The sequence below is a fragment of the Vanacampus margaritifer genome, chromosome 7 (assembly GCF_051991255.1).
Source record: "Vanacampus margaritifer isolate UIUO_Vmar chromosome 7, RoL_Vmar_1.0, whole genome shotgun sequence".
NCBI lineage: Eukaryota > Metazoa > Chordata > Actinopteri > Syngnathiformes > Syngnathidae > Vanacampus > Vanacampus margaritifer.
Window position 1 is genome coordinate 22,831,085 of NC_135438.1, and position 13,052 is coordinate 22,844,136.

General features: G+C 40.2%; 1 protein-coding gene across 1 annotated transcript in view; it reads left to right on the forward strand.

Moving 5' to 3' along the window:
- The window catches only part of LOC144055656 (integrin alpha-M), a 31,254-nt gene that overhangs the window by 12,614 nt on the left and 5,588 nt on the right, over positions 1-13,052 (forward strand). The window contains exons 7-19 of the mRNA XM_077571829.1: positions 2,788-2,930; positions 4,579-4,735; positions 4,877-5,089; positions 5,230-5,347; positions 7,404-7,546; positions 8,530-8,676; positions 8,751-8,948; positions 9,243-9,373; positions 10,964-11,121; positions 11,750-11,916; positions 12,010-12,126; positions 12,196-12,266; positions 12,332-12,479. Coding sequence (XP_077427955.1) covers positions 2,788-2,930; positions 4,579-4,735; positions 4,877-5,089; positions 5,230-5,347; positions 7,404-7,546; positions 8,530-8,676; positions 8,751-8,948; positions 9,243-9,373; positions 10,964-11,121; positions 11,750-11,916; positions 12,010-12,126; positions 12,196-12,266; positions 12,332-12,479 — 1,911 coding nt within the window. The remainder of the gene's footprint in view (positions 1-2,787; positions 2,931-4,578; positions 4,736-4,876; positions 5,090-5,229; positions 5,348-7,403; positions 7,547-8,529; positions 8,677-8,750; positions 8,949-9,242; positions 9,374-10,963; positions 11,122-11,749; positions 11,917-12,009; positions 12,127-12,195; positions 12,267-12,331; positions 12,480-13,052) is intronic.

Consider the following 13,052-nt stretch of genomic DNA (forward strand, 5'->3'; position numbering starts at 1 on the left):
TGACAGTACCACTCCGCCACCTGGAGCCCAGATTTGGTTTTGAAATCCCTGTCCTCTGTCTGCGGATGTGACATCATATACGTGAAGTCTAATTTTTTGTCAACAGGTGGCAGTAGCGATTCAAAATTGCAGAGCCGTAGATAGAGAGATTTTAGCCAACTCGGTTTGAGAGCAACTACGCTGTGATTGGTCAACTGCTCATCACATGACACAAGGACGCCATGTTGTTACCCTGCCGCTGGGATTTCGTAGTGTTTTGCAATAGGTGTTTCCACTTTTATGTTCCAATCATGCCTTGTTGCTCAGCATGGTGTTGCTCACAATGACCAGGTAGCGCTATTATGAGGCATCAGTTCACTGGAGACCCACAGAGGAGGAAATTGTGGGAAGTGAAAGTCCGTCGAGAGGACTGGAAAGCAAATAACACTTCATTGTTGTGTAAAGTAAAATAAAATAAAACAATTTGAAGTAGGTGGGACTGCACAATGCAGCCTTCAACCTTTTATCAAGAGTTATCATTGAAAATAAAAATAAAATTGATTTTAATTATAAGAATGTACAAAGTGAATGGTCTTCAAATGAAATTATTGTAACAATCTAAGTGTGTTGTGTGTGTTCTGGGGTTGCCATTTCTGTTTAGCACTATTATGTCTGACTGTTATTTAGCGCAACACGGGTCTCGCGGGAGGGAAGGGACGAGACGTGCGGTTTGGTTGCGTGTGTTGTTGGGCTTTTTCTGCTAGCCTCATGAGTTGTTGTTTTCCGGCGTCGGCTCTTATCGGCAATCTACATTTGCTGGTGGTGTTCTTGCAAAACGTTACATTATTATAGATTTAAACTTTTGATAAAACTGGACCCATATGATGGAAATGAGTTATTGAGGACGGCCTGGTGGGTGACTGGTTAGCACGCCCACCTCCCAGTGCAGAGGACGTGAGATCGAGTCCGGGATTTGGCCTTCCTGGGTAGAGTTTGCATGTTCTCCCCGTGCTTCTGCGATTGGCTGGCAACCAGTTTAGGGTATACCCCGCCTACTGCTCGAAGCCAGCTGGGATAGGCTCCAGAGCCCCCCGCGACCCTTGTGAGGAAAAACGGTTAAGAAAATGGATGGATGGATGGATGGATGGATGGAGTTATTGTGGATTTTGTGTTGAAAATAAAAGTTCTAAATATTGTACATGCACAATTGAAAGCCATTGATAAAAATTAAAAACAAAATATGACACTTCGTTGTCAGTTACATTGAAATCGTGTTTAAGTTTAAATTTAGGACCGTATATGAATTAACACAAACAAATTACAGAGGAACCTGTTATAATACATTCATTGGTACCATGAAAAAATGGCTTTATTATCAAGTATCTTGCTTGTTATATCAGGAGCCAAAGACAGGAGATAAAGCAATTATATGTAATCAGATCTCTTATTTGAACATATTATGTGTTATGTATGAACACACTGATACAATTCCATTCACAATGTTGAAAATCAAAATCCATGTACACAGTCTATACCATATACTGTAGTAATAGCCTGTATCATGCATGCAGTGTATTCCTTATATTATTGGCTTGTCAAATACATCAAAGGTTGAAAAAATAAAACAAGGGGAAAGTATAAAAGAAACTGTACACCTAGTTTGTGAAATCAAGTTTTTTTGTGTGCAAAACGACAGGCATGCTCATGCGCTACACTTGAGCACACGCCCTCTCCTCTAGCCGAGGGTAACAACATGACCTCCGTGTTTTCAGTTGGTCAGACTCTCTCTATACTGTATACGGCCCTGGAAATTGAATTTTCTGAGTTGAGTAGCTTTAAGCAAAATGTCATTTCTTCAGTGTTGTGACATGCAAAAAAATCCTAAAATAATTACAAAAATGTGTTGGTTGTACTTGTGATTGTGAGAAACGGCATATCAATAGATAGTGTTCCCTCGTTATGACGCAGTTCACTTTTCGCGGACTCGCGCTATCTTTTTTTTGGGGGTGCAATTTTGCATGCATTTTTTTTACAGTAATGTACCTATTTTATAAAATTTATGAAGGTTTGAACATTGAAAATGTTTAAACGAGAGAAATGTGACAAAATGTAAATGCCTAGATGAGAAATGTGTAGAAACTGTGTGATGAGGGGTTTTAGAGCCTCAAAACATTTATAATAAATGTAAAACATAAAGCTTAATACTTGGCGGATTTCATTTATTGCGGGTATTTTTTGGAACCTAACCCCAGCGGAAAATAAGGGAACACTGTATTTGAACTTGCTTCCTTGGACCCCCATCACCTCTTGGCTTTCTCACACTCATCTCCTGGCAGCATTCACAAAGCTGCTCTAGATGAACAAATTGAACGGCTCTGTCATGTTACGTGGGACAAGTCACTTTGTTGTTTGTTACTTTGACTCATGTTCTTGGACTTTGTTGATTTGTTGTTATTGTTGTTATTGTTATTTTCTACTTTGTTTGCCTTTTTTGTTTTTGTTAAATTGAATAACTTTTGAGCACCTCCTCGCCCTGCTTCCCTGCGCTTGGGTCCTCAACCCCCAGCTAAAACTTGACTGCTCTTTATAAGAAAGACAACTGGGTTTGCAAATTGAGGACCTCTGCTTTAGATGCTCACAGTTCTCAGGTCTTAGGACAACATGATGGTGGTTTGAGCACAAACTTCTTTTTGACTTTAGAGGCATGTTTGTCCAAGGTTAGGGTTCAACATTTTGGTTGCACTCAGAAATTGTTTGACTTTAGGTTCCGCTGTATGTTTAACAAACACTCACTGTGTGTGTTTTCAGTTTGCAGCAGTTCAGTTTTCCGCATTTCCCAGAACAGTCTTTGATTTTATTGACTATCAAAGGGGCAGTGCACGCCAAAAACTTAGAGAAGAGGGTCATATGGAGGACCTCACCAACACCCACCAAGCCCTTCAATTTGTGTTGTAAGTTATACAAAGACATGCATTACAATTTCCAATTAAACCAATCAAAACTAATTTAACTAAGTTTATTTCACCTAGTAGAATAATACTATATGAAAGGACTGATCCTATGTCAGATATTTTTTGTCTTCTTTTTTGCATGGTTATCCCTCCCTTGACGATTAAAGTGGAAATGAGCCCACTATCAGCGAAGATACCCAATCCTTTCATACATCTATTTACTACCACCTATCTGGGGACGGGTCACGGGGGCAGCAGCTTTAGGAGGGAAGCCCAAACTTCCCTCTACCCAGCCACTTCAACCAGCTCCTCCGGTGCGATCCCAAGGCCTTCCCAGGCCAGTCGAGAGACTTAGTCTCTCCAGCATGTCCTGGGTCGTCCCCGGGGCCTCCTGCCGATGGGACATGCCCGGAACACCTCTCCAGGGAGGCGTCCAGGAGGCATCTGAACCGGATGCACTAGCCACCTCAACTGGCTCCTCTCCACGTGGAGGAGTAGTGGCTCAACTCAGAGTCCCTCCCAGATGACTGAGCTTCTCACCCTATCTCTAAGGGAGAGTCCGGACACCTTGCGGAGGAAACTCATTTTGGCCGCTTGTATCCGAGATCTTGTTCTTTCGGTCACGACCCACAGCTCGTAACCATAGGTGAGGGTAGGAACGTAGATCGACCGGGATCGAGAGCGTTGCCTTTTGGCTCAGCTCCTTTTTCACCACTACGGACCGATACAGAGTCCGCATCACTGCAGACGCTGCACTGATCCGCCTGTCACTCTCCCACATCATCCTGCCCTTACTCGTGAACAAGACCCCAAGATAGACTCATCCCCCGACCCAGAGAGGGCACGCCACCCTTATCCGACTGAGGACCATGGTCTCGGATTTGGAGGTGCTGATCCTCATCCCAACCGCTTCCCACTCGGCTGCGAACCACTCCAGTGAGAGTTGGAGATCGCGGTTTGAAGAAGCCAACAGCACCACATTATCTGCAAAAAGCAGAGATGCAATGTGGCCACCAAATCGGACCCCCTCAACGCTTCGGCTGCGCCTAAATATTCTGTCCATAAAAATTATGAACAAAATCGGTGACAAAGGGCAGCCTTGGCAGAGTCCAACTCTCACTTGGAACAAATACGATTTACTGCCGGCAATGCGGACCAAACTCTGACACCAGTCAGACAGGCACCGAACAGCCCGTATCTGGGGGCTCGGTACCCCGTACTCCCGAAGCACCACCCACAGGACTCTCCGAGGGTCATGGTTGAACGCCTTCTCCACATCCACAAAACACATGTAGACTGGTTGCGCGAACTCTCATGCACCCGCAAGGACCCTGCAGAGGGTGTATGAGAAAATGCCGCTGCAGGGCGCACAGTGGTAGATAAAAAATAATAATAATACAAAATTAATAATAATAGACTTGTAGCTAGTTGGAGTTTGAACAGAAGACACAGAGGACAGGGAGAGCTAGGAGAGGTTGATTGGTTGTGGTGACCTCGGAACAGGATTAGGCCGAAAAGGAAAAAAGAACATTATAGTAGGCCTACCTGCAATTACCATTTAATTTCCATGAATTTTTAACGCACTTCACAAATAATATTATTTTAGCAATTTTGAAAATAAATACAATTAATACTTTTTCTCTAACAGGACAAACCTCTTTGAGAACAAACATGCAGGTGCATCATCCGATGCAATGAAAGTTCTGGTCCTGATCACAGATGGAGCTCCGAGTGACAGTGATGAAGACGCAAATTACATTGTCAAAACCTACACTGAAAAACGCATCATTCGGTTTGTCATTGGGGTGAGAGAAATTTCCGTTTATTTTTTAAAACAGTGACATCATTTATTGCTCAGCCAAACTAATCCATACTAAATTGGAACTCAAAGTGGGCAAGTTGCTTTGAGTCACGTTCAATACAAAATCTTCTTCTTGTGGTTTCAGGTCAAAATAGAAAGTCTGGATCAAGTGAAGACTATTGCCTCAGATCCCAAAGACAACTATGCCTTTAAAATTGAGAATTATGAAGGACTGACGGGATTACTGGAAAACTTTCAAAAACACATCTTTAACATAGAAGGAGACAACAAATTGGCTCGGGCTGAAGACATGACCAATGAAATGTCGCAGAGGGGATTCAGTGCCACATTCTACAAGGTACTCTGTTCAACATAATTTATTTGGAAGTAGATCGAATTATCACTGACATTGTGACACTATTAATGTCACTCTTGACATTTTTTTCTTGACATTCTGTTTCTGTTACCATTCAACCATAATCTGCTTTACCATGACAGGACACCTTGCTTCTGGGTTCAGTGGGATCAAACAGCTGGCGTGGTACTCTGTACGAGCATCAAGATCAAACTGAGACACAGATTGAAGATTCACAAATGCAAATGGACTCTTACATGGGTATCGTCTCCTTTACCACTATACAAATAAGACATAACAGCATCTTTGTGCGCTTGTAACTTCCTCAGATACTTTTTGGGTGGAACCTTCAAAATAATCACAATCCAATCCAAAACCCATCAACCTCCATGATTTCTTTAATTGCCCCCTATTGTTGCTTTACAGTACTGCGCTGAGCAGCCACGAGAGATGTGCCATTTTTAAACATTGCGATAAGTTCAAATTCCGGTTCTATGGTGATGGCACTTTTCACAAAGCAGGTTTAAATGAAAACCTGAGCTGCGTTTTCCATTTCAGGAAGTGAGGTAACTCAAACCAGAGAAAGAGGGGTAACTCTAGCCTGTTTCATAAAGAGGGGTAAACTCTTGGTCACTTACCATAATAACGGACTCTATGAATCTAACCTTGTCGGTACTAGGTTTATCTCAATGAACCTGGATTTTTCTCGGTCTCTACCTCTACCTCTCTCTACCTTCAGCCAGACATGACATTTGATTTCCTCATTCATTAAGCCAGGTGCCGAGTTTCTGCCGTCTGTTATAAAAAAAAAAATGTAAACAGTCAATAGGCCTATATTAAAAGTCCACTTTTTTCCCAATTGTCCTCTGGACAATGATCCCGTTGCTGACCGTGCAGCATTACTAATAGGCTTAAAACAGAAAGATAGGTCTAGGCATATTACATTTGATAAAGGCACTCGTGTCTTGGGAGGTGGGGGGGCTCAGAGGATGAGCTCCTTCCAGGGATTCCCTCTGCCACTGCCCTTCCTATATTCTGGTTTAGGGCCAGCTCCTCTGCCTCCGTGGGTGGCGGTGTTGGGCCACCACCCGTTTTACGGACATCTGCCTACTTTCTGTTGGCTAAGAAAAAGTCTGTGTTTGTTTAAATAGCCTTATTTATTTAACAGAACATGATATTAAATGAAAAGATGTGTGTGTAAACAGCATTATGTTGGGGATAAAACAACTGCACAGTTGAACAGCCACTTAATATTCACTTTACAATGTAAAACATGATCAAAATGAGGTAAACCCGTGAGATTATGCGGTCTTACCCGTTTGACCAATGTTTTTATATTTGTATTTATATTATTTATTTATTTTGTATGTGATGCCAAGTGCGCTTCTCCACCACAGGATTGAACCTAAATGAAATCAATTAATGACCTACAGTTCAAGCCGTTTTCCCCTGTAATGTTATTGTGGTTGCAAAGTATTACATGTTAATTTACGCATTGACCCGAGCAGCAACGTTCTCCCACGCCGCCTCCCTCTCTTTTGCAGCTGCTGCGGTGTTGCACTTTTTCCTAAAGACATGTTGAAATTCGCCATACGATCGCATTAAGATTTCCAGTCTGAGAGCTGCTTCCTCGTTGCCATGGTGACTCATTGAATCGGGGCTCCAATGATGGCGTCTTTTCGTAGTGGTGGTGCACATGCTTAACTACCGCTGAAACTACTCTGCGTTAATCAAAATAACTAAATCAGCTGTCCTGGAACTGAAAACTGTTTGTTGGGCCTACTTTGTGAAACAAACAAAACAAGTCTTGTACGGTTTGTCAACATTATTCAAAGAGTTTTTGTGCAACTCCCTGCAACTCTTGAATCCTTGCGTTTGACTTTTTAGGTTTAACTGGATTCTCTGAATATTTTGCTTGAAACAAGCCTTCATAAAACTAGAATAAACAGATGCTTAGGGCGGCCATTGAATTTCATCAACTTCATAGGCCTACTGGCAACAGACGGCTGCATGTGGTTTGTATCGTGCTTCAAGCAAACATTTTTGGCTCACAATTTGAATCACAATTTGGACCTTACAAAATTTGCATGTACATGTACACTTTTTTTTGTGTAAGCCCTGTGACTGAATGGTAATGAATCCATCACCTCGCCAATTCCCTATAAACCTGAACATGATAATTAGATTTAAGAAGTAGAAGTATTTATTTACTTAGTAAATAAGAATTTAAGCCTGACAGACTATCAAGACATACAGTAGAATTTATTGCATTCACATTCCATGATGTATAACTTGTAAAATGTATATGTTCTTGCAGGATACGCTGTTTCTGTGGGAGAAATGAACGGGGTTCCTTTATATTTCACGGGTGCACCAAGATTTGAGCATGTAGGACAAATTGTATTCTTCACGCGCAAAGGGAACAGCTGGAATGTAGCCCAAAGAATAAATGGAGAGCAGGTTGGTAAAGTTCATACAATATGCAGTACAGACCAAAAGTTTGGATACTCCTTCTCATTCAATACTATGCTTTATTTTTATGACTATGTACCTTGTAGATTCTCACTGTAGGCATCAAAACTATGATGACAACTATGACAACTATCAAAAACATTTGGAGTTATGTAATTAACAAAAAAAGGTGAAAATAATAAAATATTTACATAAATAAATAGCCACCCTTTTCGCTGATTACTTTTTTGCACATTTTTGACATTCTCTCGATGAGCTTCAAAAGGTAGTCACCTGAAAGGGTTTTCCAACAGTCTTAAAGGAGTTCCCAGATGTGAGAATGCCCAGAGTATGCAAAAAAGTAACCAGAGCAAAGGATGGCTATTTTGAAGAATCTATAATATAAAACATGTCTTCAGTTATTTCACTTTTGTTGTTGTTCAGTACACAACTCCACATCAGTTTATACATAGTTTTGATGCCTTTAGTGAGAATCTACAAAGTAACCAGTTATGAGAATAAAACAAATGCATTGAATAAGAAAATGTGTCCAAACTTTTGGCCTGTACTGTATGTGGTCGTGTATTATGCAATAAATCAATAAAAAAAAATAAAAAAAACACAGAGCCTAATGTAGGCAGTTACAGTTCTGCATGCATGCTCTCACCCGACGAGGATGACGGAACGTTTGTTTTAAAACAGATTACCTTAACTGAATTTGTATTGTAACAAAATTACAATCTTGTTGGATTCATGGTCCATGTCTCTTTTGGTGATTGGATATATTACATTTGGAAACAGATATTAAAAGTAGAAAAATGTTGCTTGGAACGTATCACCCGCAAAAAGTGAGGGAACACTGTACGTATAAGTTTAAGAATTGGGCCGAGAGGAAATCAGAGAAATCTTCCCCATTAAAACACCAGCAGCTTTTTATTACTTGTAAATTATTTAACTGTATAGACCAAATGTTTGTCTCCCAAAATGTTCAGATTGGCTCCTATTTTGGAGCAGACCTTTGTACCGTAGACGTGGACTCAGATGGTAACAGTGATTTTCTCCTGGTGGGAGCACCGATGGTTTACCACCCTCAGGAGAAGTCTGAGGGGCAGATCTACGTCTACAAGCTGACTGATGAGGTGGGCCAAGATAAGAACTAAATCTGGGTTACTAGGAAATAAGGAATCCATGCTTAAGTGTATATTTTTTGCAGATGCTGCTAAAAAGTGAAATAAAGGTAAGGGAACTGTCGATGGGGAGATTTGGTACCAGCATAGCTAGTCTAGCAGATCTGAATGAAGACGGGCTGCGAGATGTTGCAGTTGGGGCCCCCCTTGAGGATGCAAACGCAGGGGCAGTCTACATCTACTTGGGTGACAGACACCAAGGGATACGCAGTGTTTATAGTCAGGTGAGACATGTGGCATAACAATGGAAATTGAGTGGACTCTGTGACTGCTTAATACAGGTCAAAAAACCCAAGCCACTTCCTGGCCTATTCGTATGCAGTGTCACGCTGCCAGCCCTTACTATTAAGGGCTGCTATTGTAAGCCATCGTTGAAATACAATGAATGGACACGCCATTAGTCAGATCAAGCAGTATATTATTGTTGGATTGTGCAAATTTTAATCACTATGTTCCTAATGTTGTGGCCAATGACTGTACAGCACATATACACACCAGTAATGTATCTGCCAATCCAGAGAATCATGGGACGGGAAATAAAACATGGGATAAGATTCTTTGGACAGGCCATAAATGGAAACATAGACCTCGGAGATGATGGCCTACCCGACATTGTGGTTGGATCCTATGGCGCAGCTGTTGTCTTAAGGTATGATTATTACTCTATGTACTATCTTTTTTAAATGCATATTTCTTTGTCAATCATCATCTGAACTTGTCATTATTATACTAATACTACAGTTATTTCTGGGCTATAAGCCGCTACTTTTTTCACTTGCATTCGACCCTGCGGCTAATACAAAGGTGCAACTTATCCATCAGATCACAAGGGGACGCACTATAAAGGAAGCACAAGAGCGTCAGGCAGAGCAAAACAAACCAAGTGAGCTCAAATACAGTAGGAGAGACAATTTGCACCCTCATTATGGAAAAGAAAGTAGCGGAAACCCTTAAATACAGACGCAGTAACATTAGAACACCTGCGGCTTAGAGTCAGGTGCGGCTTATATGTGTAACAAACTCGAGTATTCCCCAAATTTATAGTCAGGTACACCTTATAGTCCAGAAATTACTCTATATACATTAATGTACTGTTTGTAACATACATACAGTATACTGCAGTGCAGACATGCATACACACACTGTATGTGACAGCATGAAATTGATCGCAAGTCACACTGTTTTTTGAGCTACAGCCTGTTGACATTGTTAACATTTTTACTGTTTTATTTTACATTTTACCTGTTTTGCGTTTCATTATAGATGTGTTGATGTAGGTGTAATTATGTTAACCTAATATAACCTGATGAGTAATGCTTTTGACATTCTTGTTATCTTTTCTACTGTTTTCCCAGACAAGAGAAAGTTAATATGTTTCGTCTGTTTATCTAAGAAGTCTAGTTCCTGTTCGTCAGAAATCCGGTTTTCAAAAGTTCAAGGACGATCTACTATACTGGGATAATGTAATCAGATTTTGTACCTCACGGGAGGACAGAGGCGTTTCCTGTTGTTTTGAATAAAAAGGTTGTGTGGGCAAAAGAGCACACACACATATTGGATGACACTGCTTGGGTGATATGCAATTGTGTGACCAGAGATCTCTGTAATAAATCAACCTTGCAAAGACCCTCTTCACAAGAATCTCATCTTGGATTTATTTGAACACGCAAAAGATTACAAAATAAAGGTAATCTTTCAAGCCCAAAAAGCACTAAGTGGCGAAAATGATCGATTTTCAGATTTGTGATTCAATCATCAGAAAAATAAGTAAATAATAAAGATCACGTCCCAGTATGAATTTGTGAGTTTCCTACTACTTTGGATTGGTGGTGATGTAGGGGGGTTATCTTAAGACTGGGTGCAGTGATATCTCCATAACAGAAGTCTGAAAATTAACTACATGAACTGGCTGCTGCCACACAAGCATGCCAAACAAGAAAACCCTCATCATGACAGATATCAGCAGAAAGCTTAGAGTTCTCTACAGGCCAAAATTTAATTTAAATTGACTTTATTACACGTATGAACCAACAACATGGTGCAAACCAATCTCTCGTAGTGTCAACAAAACACTCTTGCTGCTAGGCTAATGCTGAAAGGCCACTTTTGATTAATTGATTGGTCAAAATTACTTTGCGTATGCCCCGTTTGAAATACATGCAACAGAGACACTGCCTATGCCCTTTTTATGTAAATATCATACACCTTATCTAAAAACTATTTTTTCAATGTTTTCCAGGTCCAGGCCCATTGTTAATGCTATAGCTCACCTATCTTTTCAACCAAAGAAGATCAGCACTGACCAAATTGATTGCTCTGCCTCCACAGACGCCATTTTACCCATGGCTAACTTAACAGTCTGCTTTGAAATGGTTGAAACAACCAAGAGTAAAGCAGGTAAGAATAATGACCAATTCAACTCAAAATTGCACAAATCCAGCATTGGCTTTGTTGTGTGAATTAGTGTACCCTTTTTTTTCCTTGTTTTTTTACAGCAGTAATTTTGACATTGTAAACAGCAAGTAGAAGGGTAGATAACGTATCAGGATTATACAAAAAAATATATCATGTCCAACTACTTTCCACCAAATCTTTCAGAGGGATGGTGTATGAGTCGAGGAAGAATCAATTTGGGTGAAAGTTCACTATAGGTGCAGGACTTCATTAGGAATTCATATTAATGCAGCATCAACAGAAGCGTTTCCCAGATAATGATGGCACTATCTGTCTGCTTGTCATCTTCCATGAATCAGAAAGTAGCCTGCTAACGCAACAATGTTTGCTTACCCAACTGCAAAAGTTGGGTAAGAAAACATGATTATGGCACGCCACCATTTTTGTTGTTGTTGTTTGCCTTGGTGGAGGTCTGCACTCAACTGAGTTCTGTATGGTCATGCACTGAGTAGCCACATCATGAGACATGTTGCATGGGTTCTAAAAGATTGCAATCTTATACTAAGATCCCAAACTCTTATATCACTCTTAACAGATTGCAAGCTTAACAGATTCCAAATTGTCTTTACAGGAGCAATGAAGTTAGGACTTAACATTTCGTACATACTTAATGTGGATCCAAAGAGACAAGCACACCGAGGTTTCTTCAGTCAAAGTGACAGAAAATCAAGGATTCTTACTTTCACCTATGAAATGCTGGACAAAGAAACGTGCTTCCTGTACCCCATCTACATGCTAGTATGAATGTATTCATGTTAACGTACACACACATGTTTTGAAGATAATTTCCAGATGAGCATTTCTTTTGAGTTGTTCTTTTTGCCCTTGTAGAAATGTGTGATAGACACAAAGTCACCTATCAGCATCAAACTAAACTTCTCCCAGGTGGACAGTCAGAATGCAGATGCCGTCCTGAATGCGGATGGCAAAACACAAGCTGTCGTCGAGGTACATTCATGTGACATTCATGAATAGTTTGAATTCAGGATACACTCATACTTTAAAACGATCTTGTAGGTTCCTTTTGAAAGGCAGTGTAAAAAGAATGACACCTGTGTTGCTGAAATTGAAGTGGACTTCAGATTCGTGTAAGTATACCATGCAAGCACAGCACAGCATCTTTACAATATTGAATATATACTGTAACCCTTAGGAATCCAACATTACTGGTGGCTGAAGAAAATTATTTTAACATGTCCATTACAATAACCAATCATGGTGACGACTCATACAACACCAGCCTGACAATGCACTACCCACCAGGCATCTCCTTCTCCAGGATGTTTCAGATTATGACACAGGTAATACAAAAAAAATATTATGTACTCTATACCTTACGACGGCGTATTAGAGCCACGGGAAAACAATTCGAAGAAAAACTCAGAAACTTACAATTAAAAAAAAAAAAACGTAGCGTAGTTATAGTCTAATATGAGGATTCATTGGTGGTTAATGGGACACTGTTTATAAAATGAAAAGGCAGGATGGAGACTGATTCATTCTTAATTTAAACTTTACTCGTCAGCTTGAGCGACAACACTTCCTGAGCCCTTATCAGTTGACTAACAATAACCAATCAAAAGCTAGCATTCTTTAAGTAAATGCAAGTGAATGACGGAGAGCAGCAGATTCGACACATCAACTTAGCTACTTGTACAAAAAAACATAACAAAATGTATGAATGTGTAAATAATGATTCTGGAAACATAAATGTACAAGTAAATATACATTTTAACAAATTAACTTAAATGCTTGATCCATAAATTTGCCAAGTCACAAATTTGCCACTTCATAAAGTGGCAAACTTGGGAGTTTTTTGTCAAAATACCCCCCATGAAAAACTAATATATATATACGTGGACCTAATACACTGT